Below are 22,697 nucleotides of genomic sequence, written 5' to 3' on the forward strand. Positions count from 1 at the left end.
AGAGGAGGGGATCTATTCCTGACTGCTGCTCAGAGCCCTTCTCTGAGCACTGATGACAAAACAAGCCGCTTTGATGTCTCTGGTGCTGCATTCTCACAGAGAACCAGTGCGGTTACACAACATCCACCGCTGCTAAAACAAGGACAGGAAAAAACAAACAAAGAAACTGAGGAAAAGACGGGCTAAAATAAGATGATGAGAAAAAAGCAGAGCAGTGGGGAAATTGGCAATTTCATAACTCTGCCATCCCCTCTCACACATCTTTATTAACGTAGGAAATGAGCTCTAAGAAAGCCCTTCCCCACATTAAAAGGTACCACAATCAATTTACACTAATTATTTTGGTTGAGAAAAAAACAAGCAAGACAGAAGTTTGACAGGTTTACAGGCCTGCCAAACAATCATCTTCCCTTATTGTTCACTGCCACAATAACTGACTATCTAGTGTATCGTTATTTATTTAGCTTTTACAAGAAAGAGGTTTGTACTAAGAGATATTACTTCATGACCAACAAGATGTATCCTCTTATAAATGTGACCATCATCTCCTCCTGAAAATCTGTTATCCAACAAATGATTGTTCAGTGTGAATACTTCTCAGTAAACCCATGTATGCGCTCACTGCGCCACCTAGTGGAGAATCACCAAACACCTACTAAAGTGTCTCTCAATTTCCATGTTTTTTCTTCTGCTCTCTATGTTTCTTTGAGATTAAATACATACATACATGAATTACTGTATATTTTTTTAACAGCTAGTTTTGGGCAGATACTTTGGTGCAAGTCACATTATTAGCACATTAGTGCAAAGGTGGATCGCAAACTGAGGTAGACAATCACTGCCACCACATGGTGGCACTGTTAAATAACCACATGGTGTTGAGAGATTTACAAGTAATTCAACACACAATTCAACAGCAGTATCACCAGAAAAGCAGGGTGATGGACAAGTTATAATGTTGTAGACTCACTAGACACACTAACCACCTGGACTTTAAATTGAGGATGAAACAGAAAGAGAGAGAGATAGGCATAGACAGTTCTATGCTATAAAATCTCAGCGGCTCTTAGTTTGCTGTATGATTGATGGCGGTGAAGCTGCTGTGCAGAGTTTTTGTTTGGGTGCTCACACACACACACACACACACACACACACTCACACAAAATGAACATACTGTATGGTGAACACTATCTCATCTCACTTTTGATGAGAGCACACAAACACATGGCCATATGTCCATACACAATCCTAACTGTTATTTTGTAAGGACATACACAAATGACTATTCAGCTACAGACACTGAGCACCCCGGTGGTGCAAAATCGTAGCTTTTTGTGTTCAGACAGTTTGTCTGGTTCTCGCCAGCAGCTCCTGTGAATCAGCTGCTGGGAACAATGATCAGTGACAACTCTGCTCGCTCTGCTTATTTTAATCGTCTATTTCTGTCTCCCAGTCAGATTACAGATACTTGAGAGCTCATCTGTCAGCTCCTCGCTTTTTAGTGGGAGTTTCTGACAGCCACTGTGTGGGGGAACATGTGTGTGTTTACCTTAATTAGTTAGTAAGTTACAGCTAGTGCTGAAACGATCAATCAATTAGTTAATTGATCAACAAAAAATGAATCATCAACAATTTAAAAAATCATTCAAGTCATTCACGAGGAATAATTCTAAATATGTCTTGGTTCCAGCATCTCAAATATGAGCATTTGCTGGTTTTCTCTGTGTTAGATTGAGGTTATTTGAGTAAGGACTGTTGGTTGGATAAAACAAGACATTTGAAGACATTTCCATGGTATTGGGAACATTTTTCACTTTTTTCTGACATTTTATAGACTAAACAACTCATCCATTAATCAAAAACATTAATTGCATCCCTGGCTACAATACACTAAAACAATTCAGTGATGATAAATGTAACTGTTTTTGCGTGTGAGTATTCTTTTTAAACTTGGTCTTTCCCTGATAAGAAACAGAGGCATTTCTCTGAGATTAAAACAAACAGACGACTAGAGAGACAGAAAAAAAAGAAAAGAGAAAAGGAGATTGGAGACTCAATCGCTAATCTCCTGTGCCACAATAGATTCTCAGTGGTTACACAGAGGACATGTTGAGGTCAACATTATCCTGCCCACAGAAAGACCACATTTTGGAGGGACGAGCCGTTTCTGCACTCTGTCAGGGGAGATAAACTCAGAGGAGCTGTCCGCGGTGCTGAATCAACTGCAGCTGGCTGGCAGGGCACGTCGTGCTGCTCGGAATCACTAACCACGGAAAGAGACAGACAGATGGAAACGGGAAGACTAACAGAATAACAGATGGCCGTATTGATACAAGAGAAAGGGAGACAGACAGAGACAGGGGAAAATAATCTGTTGCAAATATGCAGAGCATCTGAGGCGAAGGACTAAAAAGGTGAAAAGGAATGACAAAGCTTTAACATTTGCATACTACTGTGTTGGTGTTGCAGCAGACACCACCAGTGTTTCAGAATTACGTGCAGTATGTAGCCAAGGGTGGGACTATAATCAATATAACTACATGGGTTTGACAGTTATTTGCAAAGAACAAGGCATTTTATGTTGTGGCAAAAGCTAAACATGACCGTCATCCTATAGAAATTAGCAGTGCTTTGTTTGTTTTAAACAGGTCAAAGCATTTACAAGTCATTGAAGTACTGCACGTTCACAGTATGATTATATTGGCTTGTACAGTATTATTGTGATGATTGCATAATTAAAATGAATGGCACATGTCCACTTTTGAGGAAAGACATACACTGACATCCATAGAGCTCATAGACCAATCTGACCCCAGTGCAGCACTTAAAATATGCTGTCAGCTGGTCTTGGAGGCTCTGTAGGGTTACTTAGCACAAACAAATCCTTTGTCACTGCCAGGAACATATAGAGCATATTCATATCTGCAGGAAGATTCTCATTCTCACTCTGACAAAATGAAACTGACAAAATGCATTTCCTTATTCCTCTGGGGGAATTTAAGTAATCCCCTCTCAGGCCTAAGGGAGACACAGAGTCACAGGCAGGCAAAGAGCCACGCTGACTGACAAGAGAAAAGGTAGACAGAAAACCATCTGCACCCCTGAGGGCGAATTTGCACGCAGCATGACCTCCCGCTGCGTCAATCAGCACGCTGCGCAGAGACAACTGACAGGGAAACGTCAGGAAAGGCCGGAAAACAAGGGAAGTCAGGAAGAGCTAAAAAAAAAAAAATACAAAAAGAGGAAAAGAGAGCAACAGTGACATGAGGCTAACTGACTGTGCAGCCACCGAGTTGGCATGCTGGTGTTACTGCGTTCACCTCAAACCAGCACAGCAGACTGGCTGCTCTCTTACATAACAACTTATGTAACAGCTTCTGCTCTCCACAGGGTGAGAGTAAACTTTCTTTTGGAGCTGTGTTTCTCTCAGAATGTCTGAAGGCAGCCAATCATGAAACAAAAAAAAGGAATTATGCAGCGCTGTTCCAATAAGGACATAAATCAGATGCAACATCAGCCTCAACTTCCCTGCCTCTCCCCAGCCTTTTCCCTCCAGTGTTTTTACTGTCTCCTCATCTTATTCCCATCTCCCTTGTCTTGTCTAGCTGTCTTGCTTTTATCCAACTCTCTCTCTCTGTCTCTCTGTCTCTCTCTCATCTAACCTCATTCCTTCACTGGTTTCTTTCATCTCCCCCTTATTGATCTCTCTCCCCCCTTCAGTCTGTTGGCTTTAATCCATTTTCAAGGATGAGTGTGCATGCGTGAGCGTGAGCTTGTGTGTGCATACAGATATATTATGAGTGTGCTGGATTAAGGAGCTGAATTTGTAAATTCACAGGTTACTGGAGTGAGCACTGACAGGAGAAGACATAATACTGAGTGAGGTGTCAGCAGGAGGTGGGTGAGTGAGTGACTTTGTTTCTTAGTTTAGTTAATTGACTTCAATATAAGAATTAGGGAGGCAACATCCCGCTGATTAGCCTTCAAATGTTTGGTTACGCTTGACCAACAGTCCAAGACCTAAAGATATATTTAAAAATAACAAATAGTCACATTTGACAGACAGGAAGGAGGGCATTTATCTGGGAAGACAAATCCCTCAAATGATGAGCATATTATCAAAATAGTTGCTGATTAATTCTCTGATGGTTGATTAAGGGAACATTATGAAGTACATTGACTCTGCATTTAAAAACGGACACATTTAAGTAAAATACAAGGTACCCTAAAAAATTCCATCATGCAGATTAAAGTCAGTTGACCTTTGAATTGATACTCAGAGACACAAATAGGTATTCATGGATAGAAGAAAAAAATAATACTGTGGACTATGGTGAGTAGGCTCTGATGAAAGCTCACAAAACTAAAGTACTAGCTATTAAGAATTTAGTTTTGAGGTAGCTAGTTTTTTATAGTTTAGTTTAGCATATACTGTATAAGATGCAGGGGTTTTCTATTACTTTAAAATGGCAAAATACAAGAATTCTGCTATGTACTGTATCAAAGTGGGACATTAGAGTACATGAAATTTTAAGAGAGTCCAACATCTAAGGTATTTGTTAGCAAACAATTCTGCCTTCTAATTGGCTTGGAGGAGCATTACTCGTTCTATGTTTACAACCCTTCTAAGTGCCTCCCTACCAAAGCCACAATCAAACAAAAGCTCTGACGGTCGAGATATTAAGGTCCCACTCTTTAAGCAACTAAAAGCACGGAGCTGGAACACAGTCTTTCAAATGCAGATTCAGTTGAGAAAGATTAGAGAATGAGTAAGTCATGAGGTGCATGAGTCAGACAGTGTGTGTGGTGAAGTTGTGGTGTGACTAGGTTCTCAACAGTCTGCCAGTGCTGGAAATGTGTGCCATCGATCCTAATTTGGCAGCAGGTCCTCTGACTACAGACAGCCCTCCAATCTGCTACAGTCACCCTCTGCTGGTAAACAGAGACACACAAGCTAACTGACAGACTGAAACAGAGGCAGACCGACAGACTGAGAGAAAACCTATGTGAAACAACACGTCCTGTTTATACACAAAAACAGCACTTTAATTGTAAGATTTCTACAAGCCATGTATCATCAATGTCATTCACTGCAATTATAATTTATTGTAGCGAATACACGGTATACTAGGTGCATGACACACATTCACACACTCCCCCCTACACTCACACACACACACACACCATGCTGCTGCTGAGTAGCTGTGACTCAGCAGATCAGCAGGAGCAGATGGACTTTGCTTCCCACAATCCTCCGCTACAGAAAACAAAAGTGACATCATCAACACACAATCCAACAAATAAAGACGAAGAATCAGCTAAATTGCTTGGAACATGAGCAGAACATAATCCCAGCTCTTCACATAACACACAATGTTTTCAAGTGGCGTTGCCATAGCACCCTCTCTACAGTCCCTGCAGAGCTGGATGCAGGCCAATTAGGAGAAAAGAGAACGGGGTGAGGGCAACAAAACTAAGAAAAAGTGTGAGACAAACTGAGAAAATTATGAAAAACAAAGCTAGGATAGTGTGGAAGAGGGACACACAGAGAGGACAGAGAGGGGGGAGGAGAGATGGAGAGACAGAGAGTGGGGGAGAGGGAACGATGCCATATGTTGAAGCTCTAGGATGTGGGGGTGCATGCCGAGTGTGCTAATTAAATGAGAACTAAATAGCCATAAAAACAATGGCATGTTGACAGCAAGACACAGACAGACTGAGAAAAATGGATCAGAGGAAGGTGAGAGAAAGAAGTTCAGAGGAAGTATGGACGGCTGATGGAAGTGACAAGTGAAAATCTGTTAATAGGAGGAAAAGTAAACATTACATAAGAGGAGAAATAATGATGCAGATGGAGAGAGAAGCAGAAACAGTAATGGGTGGAGAGAAAATTAAAAGAAAATGGGAGGCTCAGAGAGAAAGAGGTTGCAGAGAAAACAAAAGATAAAAAGATATTAAAAGCTCTTAAGCCTTGCCAACAAGGACAACAGGCCAACAATGCAGTTTGAGAAGTGAGAGCTGCACTGCAGATAGTGAACAAGTGGTTCTTCCACACTCTACTCCTACATAAAGCCTCTACTTAACATGGACCATTTAATTAGTGTGAAAACATGCCAAGGTATTATGGGTGCCATATATAACGAATGGACAGAAAATAATGCTTGTTGGAAAAGGGCATCAAGTCTGAAGTAACCTGTTTACATTAGGAGTGTTGCTACAAGGTCGGATCACATCAAGTTGAATGGCGAGGAACATCATAAGCAATGGCAGAGAGCACTTTAGAGCATGAGAAAACAAGCAGATCTAACAAGGTCAATTCATCAACACAAGTTTCGGGTGTGTCAGTCCAAAAAAATGTAAATCATTTGATATGGCGAGAGGATAAGTCTCAAAACTCCTGCCAACATACTTCACACACAAATAATATGCCCCAAAAAACAAGTATACACGTCAACAGTCGTTCAAGCTACTCAGTGAGGCTGTAACCTATTAGAGCCTTAGAGCTAAATGCTATCATCAGCATGGTAACAAGCTAACAATGATAATACTCACGTGCTGATGTTAAGAGGGTTGAATGTTCAACACCTTTGTTCACTGTGAAAGAATGCCACCATTTGCTAAATAGCACAAAACACAAAAGCAGCTAAGGCTGATAAGAGTTTGTTCATAAACCACAGAAAATAAAGTTAATCCAATAACTATTAGAGATATTTCACTAAAAGCCAAAGAAGTAAATATGCTGGTGGCGCTACAGGAAAATTCAGGTGATCACAAAAGTCTGTGGGATTCATCGTCTGCAGATTATGAATGTATGTCCAAAATACCAATGCCAATCCATGAACTAGTTATTGAAATATTTTAGTCTGAACCTAAGTCGTCGAAAAACTGAGGAACCAACCTACCAACAGCTTCGGCAGTGCTCAGGTTGGACAGATAGACCAACATTGTCATCCCTAGTGGCACGCCACTAGGGATGACTAAAACAGCAGTATGACCCGTTCAGTATCTGTTCCACCGTTGTAGCATTGATTGCAATGGTTATTTATTTGCTTTAAAGTTAATGGTTCTGTCAAATTACAAAAACACAAAAAACAACAGCAACGTCTCTTTTCCAAAAACAAAGTCCTGGATACTCCGAATAAATTGTGGATTTTTCACCCAGGACAAGTTTGACAAGGTAACCCTGATGATGTGTTTGAGACTGTTGAGTTGCATTCCACAGGTCAGGGTATCTCAGCATTTGCTGTTTGAATTTAGACCAACCTGTCCATTGTGGGTTAACCCCTAACTTTATGGGAGTAACCCTTTAGGTGGGATTTCTAAACAAAAACTGGGCAAACAAAACAAAAACAGTGTGCATTAACCAGGAAAAAATGTTTGGCATTTGGATCAATTGAAAGCGTTGTGTAAGCCCTGTATTTTTGGCATGGGTGGTCAATGTGGGAATGGTACCTCTTGCCCATGCTAAACCCACTGAGTTACAAAGGAGCTCATTAATGAGATACTCAAAAACAGAAGGCAACCAACCTTGGAGACGACTAAGTGACATCGCGTCATGCACTGGTTGATAATCGCCTACAGTTAACAGCTAGTGATGCATGAGCAGAAATCTAGATGAGTCCATTAAAAAGAGTGTATGTCACTATCCGTGCCTAAGTGTGCGTGAGCCTTGCAAGACTCAAGGCTGTCAGCTGGGGTCCGACATTGTCTGGCTGTGTGCATGTCTGTGTTTGTTTGTGTAAACAGAGCTTACATGTATTAATAGGCCAGCAATTTCCACGTTCTAAGCCACTTACGGGTCGTCCCTCTTCTTGATCAGACCAATCCAGCTACACCATCACACCATGCTACTGTATGACATCACAGCAGGTCGGATGGTTCCTAAGCAACTAGATGAAATCATCATAGAAACCGGCCAAGGTGAAGAGCTGGCTGAAAATGATGAGGTTGTGGTAACTTCAAAGGAGAGGGGACTGAGCAAAAAATATCACCCATCATATACAGTGAGACCTGAGACAGTGGCAGAATGAACGGTGGGGGGGGGGGACTTGATATACTCTTCCTCACTTAGTCGGTCACATTACAGACGGAAACACGATATCCAAAACGATCACAGTAGACTAGGCTCAAGGAAAGTAAGCTGAGTATAGGGCGTGTATCAGATGATCACAGAGACTTGTTCACAGCCTGTCATATGTCGTCTTCTCTCTATACGCATCTCATTATTAGTTCTCCCAGAATATTGCCAGATAGGAAATGCTGTAACAGTGATAACAAATATCAAAACCTTTCTTATAGCAAACATATGGGCGTATAATCTAGGGATTTTTTTGGTACTGACTGAAATGTGTTCGTAGCGACGATCAAGTGCTGCAAGGTGGAATTGAATGCATGATAAGACTTGGGGTCATAAATTATATTCTGTATTTCATTTGGGCAAAGTTTTTGTAAGGCTGCTTGTGTTTGGACAACATTTAATGTTTGAGAAGTTTGGTCCCTTTGGAAAAGAAAAAGATGGATTTGTCAGAAATACGCTCTTCAAAGCAAGGTATCACAAACAGTAATGTTTTGGTATCAAAATTGAAACCCAGTGATTGGCAATAGAATAGAAAAGCCCCAGTGCAGATGTGTACACATAAACACACACATAAATGAAAAGATATAACAAGCAGACAGATCTGCTTGTTATGACAGGTCTGGTATAGGCTGTCGCAATCCTTGAGAACTATTGGAGACAAAGAGAAAGAGAGGAAGAATATGGCTTTGGGGATGTGCATACACATCCTGCCTCACTGTCTCTGGCCTCATTACAGGGGTTAATGAAAGCAAGGAGCCTGAGCTCTGGTGCTCAGATGCTCAGATGCTCAGATGCTCTCTCTCCGGGCTCTGTGGCTCTGCTGGGACTCAACGTAACTGGCAGTCAGGCCCAGAAACCTACTTCTGCCGTAGGCTCAATGACTGACACAGCTCAGCTGATGCCAGCAGCCCACGCACAAAAATACATGTACGCACACATGCATACACAAAGCCACATACATGTACTCTACTTAACCCTTAAAGTAACCTTATCCTGGTGCACACTCAGGTAAATTACATTTAGCGCACTTATATTCAATTTTCAAGTGGCATTAACATGCAGTGTGTCCAATTGTCATCCTATCCCTTGTCTTGACTCCTACATATGTTATTGTTAGTCTTTTTGTCATTCAGATGTATAGACATAGTTTTTGTAATTAAGGTTGTATTGAGTTTTTTCATTATACTATGCCTGATTCTTTCTCGCTCTCTTTCTGTGCAATGCTCAAATTAGCATGGATTAACCACATTTCATAGGGAGCTTAATTTTGCTACAAGCTTATCTGTAGTCTTTTCTGAAACCTTTCACCTCTTCAGAAACAGAAGGCCGTTCAGGTCTTGTCCAGGATTTCCTCTTATGCACGAAACACACATGGGCACTCCCAAAGTGCTCTGATCCAGTCTATTGTCTACTTTCGAGTCCCTTAATTCTCTACTTTTCTGTTCTCTTAATAACATAATCGCAAACGCAAATCCTCCCACATGCATTAACCCACACACGCATACATACAAAAAGATGAGAAGGAGTTGGTTCTGCACTCAGCCCAACCCAGCAAATTTGGCAGTGAGCGTGTTACCATGCCTACAGGTCCAATCAATATTGTGTCTAAAAATAGCATAACCATAATAGTCTTACTTATATTAGCAGAGGGGTGAACTGGGTGAGAACAGAGTTTATTGTGCAATCTCAAAGATAATCGGAACCCAAGGCGACCGCAGAGTAAGCAGGTATTGTGCAAAAGCGTGAGTTTAATCCCCAACAGCAGGTTTCTCAAGGAAAGCCTGATTGTGGGATTTTATTGGCTGGTGCTGGGATCTAACAGCAGGTCAGGTCAGGAACTCTGGAGTGACTTCCTACTGGGTTAACAGTGGATCATTAAACAGACAGCATGGCTTCAGAGACAGGACGACACGCCAGTGCCAACACATGAAGATTAATGTTTTGAAGTGGGATTAATCCTAACACAGAGTATTAAATGGCAATTAAGAATGTAAAACCCATAGGGCAAAGACCGTATTCATGAGGATGAGTCACAAATTGGCCATTTAGTAGATGATTACCACTGTGCAACACAAAATGGCAGGAGGCCCTCAACGTCAAACACAATCTGTTTCAAAATAATGGTGTCGTTCTGATGCTGCTGCCAGGGGAAAAGTGGTTCTGTAACGCTTCATTCAATAACTTGGAGCTTCGACATGACATAGAGAGAGGCACAGACTGGAGCACACAGATAGACAGATAGACAGACAGACAGACAGACAGACAGACAGACAGAAACGAGGATGGTAGGGGATGGCATGAGAGATGGAAAGGTGACAGGGCGGCAAACAGGAAAAGACGAGAGAGCTAAAACATGTCACAAATAACCAGAAACTCTGACATGCTGGCAGAGTCGCTGTCTTACTCTCTGTGCTTTCCCCTATTTGACAAATACACACAAACATGGATGTGTGCCTGCACAGATGTGGTGTGTTTGACTTCATTCAACTGCAGCAAAGGCCAAGTTCCAGTTCTATTTCCACATTGATTTTCGTGCTGTATGGAGAATACGTGAATGGGTCAATGCATATGTGTATACAGTCCTGTTTTAAAGCGTGTTCTTTTTATAGCGTCTCCCTCCGCAGCTGAGAGAGGAAGCTGAATAGGTGGGTGGACTATCAAGAGGGCCGTGACTCTGATTCGGAGGCAAAGCCCTGGCACACATTCGCTGCAGCGTAGTTGAGAACCCAGACTCCATTCATACATTCCTTTCATCTTTACCTTCTCTCGACCCCTTTCTGCCTATGTGTCACTCTTTCTCGACACAGCTCTGGATGCGAAAGGGGACACAAACATTCTCTTATCATAGCAGACTCATGAAAGACAAATGAGAGTGTGGTCATAAAATATTTAGCTATTGTGATCCTCCTATCAGCCTGTTGATCTGTATTTCTCCTTTCTAGCAACACCAATGCAAAACCACCACCTTAATGGAAGAAGTGTGGCTGTGAGTCGCTATGATTTTGAATCTTTCTATGCACATCAAATAATGTCAAAAACAGCCATACAAAGACTCTTATCTAAGTGTCCGGTCTATTTCTATAGACCGGACACTTTCAGTTCACTCATAGCTGATGATGATGATTGTTTGGCCAAAGATTTCTCACCAGTTTTCCCTCCAGTGTGTAGATCTTCTTCACCACTCCGGAGTCAAGCTTGATGGAGTCAGTGATGTCGGTCAGGACTTGTTCGTAGGAATGGGCCGTCTTCTTGTTCAGAAGGATCCTCACGGCTTTGCGGGGCTTCACTCCGCTCCGCACCACTGTCACAAGCTTTGGACGTATAAAGTCCTTGATTTCACGGCTCTCTGGGCCGCCGGCCTTGGCACTGCCCAGAGAGGGAGGCCCGCGGGAAGACGCAGCCGAGGCCTTGACGTTCACAGACCAGTTGGGGTTCACGTTTTTTGCGTAATCCAACTTTTTGTAAGCCTCGATGGAGCTGCACACATAGCTGTCACCTGTTGGGGTTAAGGGGAAGAGAAGAAAGCAGGGAGGGGTTACTTACAGAAACACTGGAGGAAATGAGATGAGCTTCAGAAATAACAAAAAGGAATGCGAATCTCTACTGAGAGAGAGAGCAAATTGTGAAGAATATGACAGAATACAGGAAACAAAGGTAAAGAAAGGAAGAAGGCAGGTATACAGGCTAGCTACTTTGCTCTGTGTAACATCTTGTAATCAAGCAACGGCTCTATTATTTTAGGAGTGGGCAGCATAATACATTAATGAATAGATTGAAAATTTTAAATATACTGATTTGGGATATTTTGTTGCCTGATTTCCTTCATACCTCTCAAAGGCTAAATATTGGCATATATTTGTATACCAACCAAAGATGATGTCAACAACTTGTAGTTCTTCCCATGTCACTTCTTAGAGAGTAAAACAGATCAGGAGAGAGATAATCTGAGCCAAAACATATGTCTGTATCGCCATATGGCCATCAAATGAGTGATAGGCCTATAATCTTCATAGTAATCTAAAGTGTGCTTAGCCAGTATTATAGAGCAGTGCCAACAAATATCTTGGTGAGCCTGCTTTTAAACCTGTAAATTATTGCTCACTTCACATTTCCCATAGTCTTAGGTTTGTTATTTTATTCTAAGAGGGAGGTGAGTAGGCAAAGATCACTTGTCAGCTGACAGATAAGGCAGTGTTTGTTCTTTTAGAAGAAGAGATGCTTAGACACTCTGATGATAAAGCCACGAGTCCATGTGCATGAGAGGAACGCATGAACCTGCACATTTAAAGGGTAGTACCCCAGACCTGTAATGCCGTTAAGGTCACCCACCTTCTACCAGCTGCTCAATACTGGCGATCTTCTTGCAGCCATCCAGGGTGTAGATGGTCCGGACGCCCTGCGGCAGGTTGACGTTGTCGGACAGAGAGCGGGTCAGGTCCGCCAGCAGGGCGTCAAAGGTCCGGAACCTGTCCGTGGAGATGGCGTATACTATCCCGTTGAAGTACCGGTCTCCGTTGCGGTAGAAACGCACCTTCTTGGCTCTCTTCTCCGTGGTCAGAGTCTTCAGGGTCCGGGTCCGGTACAGGCTGCAGTGGGCGCTGTGTGTTGGACTCGGCACGCCGTTCAACTTCGCACTGGACCGGCCGTGTCGCTGACCTTTGTCCCGCTCGTCGAAATGCTCCATCTCCATCGCGTTGCCGAGGCTCACAAGTACGGCCGTACTGTCTGGCAGGGACAAACAGGAGGATCAGACCGCGGTGAAAAGTTTTCCTCTAACGAACAAAGTAAACAATAACAAACGATGCCGCAAAAAAGGAAGAGAAACCAACCGAGGAGAGGTTCGGGCGGCTGGTAAAGGAGCCAGCCGGTGACCGTCAATGGTGCACTGTCTGAAAATAACTCCCTAATGACAGATTAAGTGCTCTTAAGCCGAGCAGTGGACAGCATGCCTCATGACGACTCACACTGTCAGTCACAGTGCGCCTGAGTTGTCCCGAGGCGCAGATGGATGCAGAGAGAGCGGTAGTCACGAATCAATAACAGCCTATCAATGTTCCTCTTTATGAATATTCAGAACACACAGTCGGACGACCAGCAGCCGGGAGTCAATATAAAAGTGCGACACCGAAATAATTATCACCTCAACAAGGATTCAAATAAAGACATTTTACTTTCATGTCTTGAGCTCAAGAAGCGTCAGTCATCAGGAGAAGTGTGTTTTCAAACAACGCTGCAAATGACATATTAAAGTATGAACCGCTTTTATATCAGCTGATGATGAGCGCGTTGACAGGCTTACCTACGTGAGCAATTAACGCTTCTCTGACGGTCACCTCCAGTGTGACTGGTGCTTTATTTCCCCAGTAGATATGACAAAAAAAAGAGTTCAGTGAGCTGGTCGCTGACACTGGATGGTGGTAACGTGTGGTCCTATCCTGGCTGCGGAGAGCCCCCCCTGTGCCTCTCTTTGTTGTCGGGTTGACATGCCCCACCACCAAACACCAGTGTGCGCGTGTTTATGTGTGTGCGTAGTGAGCCAAGCAGAGGCTGGACTGAAAATGAACTAGGTAGGCAGCTGCTCCCCCTCCCATTCTCTTTGCACCCACCTTCTCTCTCCTCCTCCACGTCACTCTGTCGTGATTTCCATTCAGCGCCCCCCACCCCTCATTAGAATAATGCAAACCCACGCTTCTCACTCGTGCTGGAGATGCTGCTGGTTCTGCAACTATCCCCAGCCCCGAAGACACGCGTCGGCTAAGGGGGGGGGGGGGGGGGGGGGGGGGGGGGGGGGGGGGGCGATCTTCCCTCTTTTATGACAATTCATTTTTCATATCTTAATTGAGTATTTTAAATTTAATTTCACACATATCCTATATGTACAAGTTTGTGAATATGAATCACTTTATTAAAACAAGTATAACCTATATTTTGGTGTGTGTAAGCCAATCACATCTCATCAAAAGCCAGAGACTATAAGCACAGAGCAGTATTATGTTTAAGCAACATTTCCACGTGAGATGTTATGCAACTCATTTACTACAATGTATACTCTAAGGGTCTCAAGGCAGCTAAAACCTAAACCAAACTATGCAGAGCAGCTTTCAGAGTGAGCCTAACGCAGTGTGACAAGTATGATTTTGACTCAATCACACTTATTTATCTTGTGTATAAAGACTCAATTTGAATGACATGTCTAAAAGATTTCAACATAGTAAGTTGAGTCAAACAAGACTCCATAAATCAACATGCAGAAAGAGAGATGAGGGCTGGAGAGGATGCTGCTCTCTCATTGTCATAAGCTTGTTTCTTCCTATACCGCTGAAGTTTGTTTGCATGTGACGGCAGGAAATAGGCTCTCCGAGCGATGGAAGTGATAAAGACCACTGACCTACATCCTGGCCTCCAGAGACCACCCATTTCTGTTCCATCACTACTCCCTGATGAACTATACTGTATGTGTGTGTGTGTGTGTGTGTGTGTGTGTGTGTGTGTGTGTGTGTGTGTGTGTGTGTTACCCAGCATCGATCTGTGCCAGTGGTGGTGAAAGTTGCAGCCAAAGTCTCTTAAAATATTGTTCCTATCATTGTATTAATAGGGTTTTAACAGTTGGAAGACATTGCTTTATGTGTCAAACATTTTATTGATTTAAAATGTAAAACGCTCACATTGACATTAGTTTGATGCTTCTTTTAGAAGGTCACATATCATAATACTTTCCAGTTCACTAATCCAGAACTTACATGAATATATCTGACATTTTAATGATCAAATACAGTATGTGATTGCGTCTTTCTTGACTGCTTCCGTGCGCAGACCTGCCTGTTTTACTACATGCACATGAATGCATTAGAATGTAAGAATGTAAGAAAAAAAATCCTATTTGGGTGAGACACACAAGGACCCAGCGGGCATCACAAACTGAGAGCTGATCTCTGTCTAAATGAATCCTGGGGAAACAGAGCACACACGAAAGAATGTGTCTTTACTTAACAGGACCATGGTCTCATTTCAATTCTTAATGCATCAGAATTTGCAACTCAAATCTGATATTTGTCAGTGTCAACATGTGTTCATTCAACATAGGGACATTGAAATGGATGGATTTGAGCATTGCTGTGAATAAATACAGGCATGTCAGAGGTTAAAGGATGATTCAGTCTTGAGTGCAACTCTGTATGATATTGATTGAAATGTGCTCTTTGCACCTGGAGCATGACTAGGCTTGTATATAAAGAGATAGAGAATTTTGGCATTTTTGACTATCAAAATCAAAGTGCCTTTGCAGGCACATTTAATGTGGATCAGAAGAGTTTTATTATCTGCTGTCCTTCATAAAAAATAACCTTTTCTCAGTGACTCATGACCTTTTGACTCTAAAAGTTGTTTCAGAGCCACAAAAAAACAACACAAGAAAAGCACCACTTAGCACATCTCTGCTAATGCATTTATGTGAAGTGAATGGTAATAAAAACAGAGCTCGTTCAGATGTGGATGGATGGAGTGATGATTTATATAGTGTCTAAATAGTGTCTTAAATCTGTCTTAATTTCACAGCCTAAGAGACAAATTTAAAAACCCACCCACTCAGACTGTTGACAGATGCTACTGTACAAAGACACTCAATCCATTCTGTCATCAATCACTGCATCTTTATGCTAAAAAACAAAGTCTGTCACTTTGACACATCATACAGGTTTTAAGATAGAGTCTAACTCAAGACAATTCACATGTATATTTGGCTCACGCGTATGCACATGAATGCACACTTGCAAATGAGTCTCTTATACACACACACTGTACGTATAGGTCTACACTAAATTGTTTCCAGCACACTCGTGGTGAGTAGCGGCTAGAGCATGGGCAGTAGTGTGACTTGTGGTGTTTTGACAGATACTGTAGTGATTTGTCACCGTGTTTCCCCTGTCAGCTGGAGGCATCTAGGTGGTTACTCTGTGGCAGTGTGATTCATGGGCCGTACGCAGTGAGTTGTACTAAAACGAGCTTGTGCATGAAACGGAAAGGAAAAAAAGGAGACTGGGGAGAAAGAGGCAGCAGAGAGCCATGCGCTATAAATGTGCTCACTGAGGGCAACATGAACCGGCCATCTTTAAATGAAGTCATTAATCTAAGACAAACAACCAGTCACTGCAGCACATGAATGGATCGCACACCGAGTCAGCCAACTCTATCAGAAACATGAGAGGACCTGTAAGGGGAAAGTACATCCAAAAACACAATTAACACTGTGCAGTTCCAATGATTGTAGACAGTAAAGTCACTACCAGCAAACACAAACAAATGTCTCTCGGGGCTGGGCATTTGAGTGGTAGGATTTGGGTTGATGAAGTCATCAGGTGATACTTTTTAAAGTTGGTTTATTGAATGAAGATAAAAAAAGAAATTAGTGACTGACAGATCCTAGATTATTTAAAATATCACTTCCAAATGTACTTAAAGGTATCAATCATAAAACGTCTGTGTGAATGTCTTCATCCTCACCACAATCTGATGTTCACTTTAGGAAACACTTCTGCTATCCCATACTTTCAAATCCAAATTTGACACTAAAAATATGAAATTTATTTTTTATCCATGTAAGGACATTTTTTCCTCAGCAAGTTGAAGGTGGTTGAGCATTTAGTGTCACGCTTCAGGACAGTTCAGCTGGTCTGATGTTTGTTGACACCGGGGCTCGATCTTTGCCCTAAAGACCAGTTCCCTTGTCACTACAACTCACTGCCATGCCGGCTTGGGCATGCACTGTAGTCGTAGAGTAGGAAATGCAAAATTCACCTTTATGAATTGTTCTCAGCCTGGGACTTCTTATTCTCAAACCCCAATTTTAGGTCACAATCCATGAGCCAATTAATATGATGTCATTGCACATTGAACAATAAAATTAATTATTTAATAATTAATTATTGCTGTTTTTCCCTATGAGACCATGTCTTTAGTACAGTACAGTACAGTATTATTTCAGTTCAGTTTTAAGGCTGTCAAGAGCCTCCACACTTCTTCACAAAAACAAATGAAAACAGCTTCTGGCAATTTCTTTTATTCACTACCGCAGCTCATATGGATAGTTTTCCAACACCTACGTTTGTAAAGGCGGTCAGTGGGTGGGACGGGGGTGACTGGTTGCTCTGTGGCTGAACTACATTCGGAGAGAGTGGTGGATGTGGTGTTGCTTACGTAATACAAGTCGTAGGAGGTGTTTTTAAAAAAAATTAAAAATAGTGACACAAGAAATGTCAGACTTGGCAGGCTTCTGGCACATTAGGAGATGGCCGCGCTGATCTCAGAGCCTGTAATATTCCTCCTACATACTCTTTTTGCTGAAACAAAAAAACTTGGAAGGAAATAATAATGCCAGACTTATAAATGTAACATTTTTAACCCAAACGGATTGTGTTTCAGGTAGTATACTTTAGTGTGGGTAACCTGCTTTCCCTCTTGGAATTATATTCTTCTCCCATCTCTGCTGTTGCTCCACCACCTCCTCCTTCTTTCACACAATCTCCTCCTCCATCTTCTTCTCTCTCTTTTCCTTTCTTAGAATCAGCCTCTGCCTTCCTGCTGGTCTGCCTCCCTCTATGCAATTAGAAAATATAGTTAGTTTAGCAGAAACATGTAACAGATACAAAATGTTTTCTATTCATTTGCTTCAGAGAGATAAAATAACACAACATTTCTCAATTCAAATCTTGCAATAATAGTATTAAAAGATACATCTCAGAATGTATTCATGTATTACTTAGCTTATTTGTCCAGCATGATTACTTTATTAGCTGCAAATCAAAACTGCAAAATCAAATCGGACTGCAAAACTAATCAATTTACACGGATACAAGGATAATATTTACTTACAGTACATCATGTAGTGAACATAGTTTAAGAGTCATGGATGTCTATAAACTGATTTTAGTTTGTCTTCTGCATCAAATGTTAAAATATTTATTTTATTAGTTATGTTTTATCAACTTTTATTAGTTATGTTTTATTAACTATAGTTATTAGTTATGTGATTTTGTCTCCCTTCATTAGGAGGGCATCCTACAATATCTTCCATCACAACTGGAGTTCCAACATAAATGGTCAAATTTTGGTTAAAAGCAATAACTCTGGCAATACTCAATTTTTGCTCTATATGTACTTTTGCCGTTTTTAATTTGGTCATTTTAGTTCCATGTTTATATCGTACAAGTTATGTAATTTATTTATTTGTGTTCTGCCAATGGACTGCAGATTAATATCAGATTAAAATACGTCAAATGGCAGCATTTACTTCATATATAATATTGTACACGGTTCCTTGTAAATAAATTAAACAAACAATTGTTACCCATGTGAAGTCCCTGATGTTCTTTTAGACTCAACAGTCATTTTTGAAATTGTTCACAGTTGATATTATTGAACCCATCACTTGTAATGTTTTGTCTCACTGACCGCCTCTGTTTGCTCTCTGGTGCCCTCTGTTGCTGGGTGGAGTACTGTCTTCTTTGGGCTTCAAGGGTGGAGGACAGCTGTGTCAGAGGACAATTCATGAGTAATGACACCAAGTGCACTCCAGACACAAATGTTGTTTTCAGATGTAAGCAGATGCATGTGGGCTTTTTGTGTTTACAGCAGGCATGAGCTATCAAAGGCTGTCACAAGATTTGTTGCGAAAATATTGAAGGAGAAAAGTAGCTTCCTTGCAACTGCGTCCGTTTCAGCCCTGCAGGAACCAGTTTTGTTGCAGCATCAGACAAAGTCCTTGACTCACTTTTTTGGTTGAACAGCCACTCAGCTATTGCCACTCAGCTATTATATAACAAGCGAGCGCAGCACTGGAGGATGAATGAGAAACCATAACTAGGCCTGAAACAGAAAAGCCAGGGAGCACGCCAGTCTGCACTGAATTATCCTTTGGTACAATTTAACCATGACAGCTATTCTTCAGTGGGGCATACATTTAATTAGCAGTCAATCGGTTTGATTTGAGAGCTACTTGCTTGCACTACTTTTGACATGGATGAAAGAGAATGCTTACCTTAGCAATTTCTGAAAGATATGCCCGCCTCTCATCATTGGTTTTATGAAATGCCTGGTATTGGAAAGAAACAGAGGGCCTTATTGTCACATTCCTCCATTCATGGACAACACTTGTTCTAACTGTCAGTAACAATCTGTCTGCTCAGAGTGCAGTGCTTGTTATGCGTTCGCTGCCTGTGTGTATTATTTCAGGAGGTCTTCAGTGTTAATGAGCAACAGATTAGAACATGGATTACTGGCTGCACATGCTGCGTGTTAAACTTTTATTCTACTAAATATCTTTCTGTTTGTTGAGCAAAACAATAAACAAAGAACAGCGACGCCAAACTAAGAGCATACTGGCCTAGTCGTAGCAGTACAGGACAAAGGTTAGGATTCAATTTTGCATCAATGGTTGTTAAAAAGAAAGAATGCAAAACATTTCAGCCAAATCTTTTTCAATCCTTTGCTAATGATGGTAATTTGTCACTGAAATATGTAATACCTGGAAAAAAAATGTAAGCTGCTTGTCTGAGAAATGATAAAACTGGACCAACAGACATTATGACCCTCAACAATCCTGAACACAAAATGCCTCAAACTGAGCAGTGGAACAGCTGAGGTCCACACCTTTCCCTCCTGTTCGATTCTGCCATGACAGTCCATCAGCTGACTCTGGAGGTCAGACTTCTCTTCCGTCAGGAGCTTCAGACGCTGTCTCAGTGTTTCCTGTGGCAAAGTGTTTCCAATAATTAGCAACATTCATAACAAAGATGTTGCACTGCTGATGTCTAATTACAAATCAATAGAATTAAATGGTGTTATCTACTAGGATTAAACAATAAGAGATACTTCATGCAGAAAACAAAATGGTTTAGGCATTATTCAATAACCAAATAGACACATAACACTTAGAGCTGAGACATGGTAAAGCTAGAAGAGATTCTTGGTACAGAGCACAGCAATGAGACTTGGTATGTCTGAGTTTTGGAACAATAAGCAGCTGTTGTCAGCTTTACTGAATACCACTAAGCACTATTTCTGTATTATACCTGTACAGTGCTCGATCCGCCAATTGCTGAGTATTTTATTAATAATGAAATGTTACAGTCAGGGGTGGAAGAAGGATTCAAATTATTTATGATATCCATTCGTTTTCCTATAATCCTTCTCTGTTCCTGTTCTCTTGTACACCTAGCAGGCTCATAATTATAAGACTGTTGTCCATCATATGCATATGAATATGCGTCGTCCACCTCTTAGGTGTCAAAACTAGCATGATGACTCTAGTACGATGCCGCAGAATCTATTGGGGAAATGTTCAAGCTTCTTTCTTGGGAGCTGTAGACACTGTGACAAGCCATTGTTATGCTTGCTTTAACAGAAAACCGTTGTCCTAACATTTACTCACTGCACTGATTAAAAATAATCCATATTCTTCTAACATACTAATGTCTAACGTCTAATTTACTGTCATGATCACGGTATGTCAACAAAGGGACAGTTCACAGTCACTTCTTGGAAACAAAAATGAGCATCTGTTAGTTCTGCCTTAAGGCACACAGATCCATATTTAGACTGCATTATATAACCTTTTAGTGAGTATTGTGCATCCATGTGTGCTAAAGCATTGTAATTAGCGTGCATTACTCTCCCATGGTTTGTAATCCTGTGATTACAGTGCTGTGATTAAACTGTGGTGGATTCAGCCTGCATCAGCGGGAGGATGGACAGCAACTGGCGTTACAATCTTGTCTGTCCTTCCTGCTTTCTCCCCTCATTCTGTGTCTCTGGCTCTCTCTGCTGGTATGTGCTTCTATCTTAAATATGTTTTGCGCTCTCTGTGGGTCGTCTGTTTGTTAACCCTCATCCTGCCAACATATTTAACATGCAAGGACTAACGACTGGTACCGACAAGAATAAACTACGAAACACCCATCATAGCAAAATGTTAACTTATTTCTTTTCAAAAAAATATTACTTCTGTAATTAATGTCACTGAAAGACAAAATAATTGATTATTTTAATTACAGTTAATAGAAAATAGACAGAGCACATTAGGAAATCTGTGTCTGTTTCCTTCAAAATGACTGACAGAGTGGCCCTACCCTACCAGATAGCGTGTGATACTTTATATTAGTACTCATGGCAAACATTTGATTTATCTATTGCAATGTATTCATGAATACTGCAAAGGCTGCAGTTGGGTGCTTTTGACCCCCAGGAATACTTTGGTATTCAAAACTATAGTTCAACTCATTAGTCATTAAGAACAAATTGATTGACAAAGTCACAAACAATTGGAATGACAGAATAAAGCGCTGTGAGATATGACACAAAAAGTATACCTCTGAGGGGTTTTATTTGGAAAAAAAACAAAAAAAACTCTGATGAGACCAATACCACAAGACAGAAAAGGAAAAAGCTCAATAAAAAATGAACATGTTTGCACTCACTACTGACATGTCATCATAGGATCGGATGGAGGCCAATCGATCTGTGAAGAAACAGCAGTGTGTGTGTGAGCATTATGTGTGCATGCTTTAAAACACATACTTGCTTGAGAGGGGTGAATATATCACAGCGAACATTGTTGTTTTTCTAAGCTACAGTTGAAATATTGAGACAGAGCAACTCCTACATGCCAGTATCAGCCCTGAGCTGCTTCATGTGTAGATCTTGAGCTTGCCCCAAAGTGGTTTTAGGATTTATAATAATCACTGTGGTTGTATTGTATTGTCCTCTGAGGTATTTAACTGTTGTGAACAGCTTTATTTGTATGTGTACATATTCAAATAAAAACCTAACAAATGAATGTACAGCATTAAACCCCTTTTAAAAGCGGGCACTAGCCTGTGAACTCACCCATAGGGTTTCCTCGTAGGTCCTCCAGTCTCTCATGAATGAGTGACATCTGTCTGTCCAACTGTCCATTTAGCTCGATCTGTGTCTCATACCTTGTCTTCCACTCATTTCCTGTTACAGAATAAGCAGAGGAAACTGTGACACCATTGTCTCATTAGGGACAGTCCACATTAGAGGGCTGGGCTGATAGAAACCAGTGGATGGGGAACATCTGGCCACTGTGGGTGAAGGTGACAGATATATAACTAACGTTATAGAAGAAGAAAAAAGCACTTAAAGGTTACTAACCTTCCCCGTCAACACTGTGCAGTCTTTCTTGCAGTTCGCACATGGTACTCCGCAGATCTGACACGGACTCTTCAAGCATTTCTCTGTAAATGTTATTTTTGGAGGGTTAAAATAACATTTAATCTCCTTGATAACTTTGTAAGTAATGCATTTACTTCAAACACACTTACTTAATTTCCCTCTCTTGCTCAAGTTCTGCTTGCAGGCGTGCCAAGTCGTATTTGCTGTAGTCGCTATCTCCAGTCATGTTTTTGGAAAAACGGAGGTCATCCGAAGAAAAGTTTGTGCCTCGCGGTTTCCACGGAGACCAATGTTTCCGGTTCGTTCAGGTGGCCTCGGATATAATGGCGCAGATCAGCGGGGGATTTAAAAATAAAGACCTCTTTACGATAGTACGAATAAATATGCAAGCAAACCTTTTTATGAAGCTCATTTGGCGCTTAATTAGGCATGC

At 41.4% G+C, this 22,697-nt stretch overlaps 2 protein-coding genes across 4 annotated transcripts in view; both read right to left on the reverse strand.

Moving 5' to 3' along the window:
* Positions 1 to 13,590, reverse strand: part of dclk1a (doublecortin-like kinase 1a) — a 42,435-nt gene extending 28,845 nt beyond the window's left edge. For 2 of the 3 annotated variants that reach the window (XM_068715992.1, XM_068715991.1), the window contains exons 1-3: positions 13,377 to 13,590; positions 12,407 to 12,802; positions 11,224 to 11,573 (exon numbers count right to left, since the gene is read on the reverse strand). In XM_068715992.1, coding sequence (XP_068572093.1) covers positions 11,224 to 11,573; positions 12,407 to 12,767 — 711 coding nt within the window. In that variant the 5' untranslated portion in view covers positions 12,768 to 12,802; positions 13,377 to 13,590. The remainder of the gene's footprint in view (positions 1 to 11,223; positions 11,574 to 12,406; positions 12,803 to 13,376) is intronic. The other variant, XM_068715995.1, reaches the window with a different exon arrangement.
* Positions 13,591 to 17,017: 3,427 nt separating this feature from the next.
* ccdc169 (coiled-coil domain containing 169) lies at positions 17,018 to 22,499 on the reverse strand. Its single transcript, XM_068716560.1, has 8 exons — positions 22,414 to 22,499; positions 22,244 to 22,326; positions 21,956 to 22,066; positions 21,547 to 21,587; positions 19,721 to 19,819; positions 19,110 to 19,163; positions 18,524 to 18,600; positions 17,018 to 17,668 (listed from the first exon to the last, which is right to left on the reverse strand). The coding sequence occupies exons 1-8, from the start codon at positions 22,488 to 22,490 to the stop codon at positions 17,491 to 17,493; spliced, it is 720 nt and encodes a 239-aa protein (XP_068572661.1). The 5' UTR covers positions 22,491 to 22,499; the 3' UTR covers positions 17,018 to 17,490.
* Positions 22,500 to 22,697: the final 198 nt, after the last annotated feature.

This window comes from Cebidichthys violaceus, unplaced genomic scaffold (genome assembly GCF_023349555.1).
Source record: "Cebidichthys violaceus isolate CVI_PGR_0920_01 unplaced genomic scaffold, fCebVio1.0.p SCAF_20, whole genome shotgun sequence".
Taxonomy (NCBI): domain Eukaryota; kingdom Metazoa; phylum Chordata; class Actinopteri; order Perciformes; family Stichaeidae; genus Cebidichthys; species Cebidichthys violaceus.

Excerpts from the sequence above, each read along its gene's own strand:
- ccdc169 (XM_068716560.1), bottom strand. The coding sequence starts at position 22,490 with ATGACTGGAGATAGCGACTACAGCAAATACGACTTGGCACGCCTGCAA. Across the intron at positions 19,820-21,546 it reads CCTATGATGACATGTCAGTA|GAAACACTGAGACAGCGTCT; the intron begins GTGAGTGCAAAC and ends ACTTTGCCACAG. Across the intron at positions 18,601-19,109 it reads ATCTTTCAGAAATTGCTAAG|CTGTCCTCCACCCTTGAAGC; the intron begins GTAAGCATTCTC and ends CCTCTGACACAG.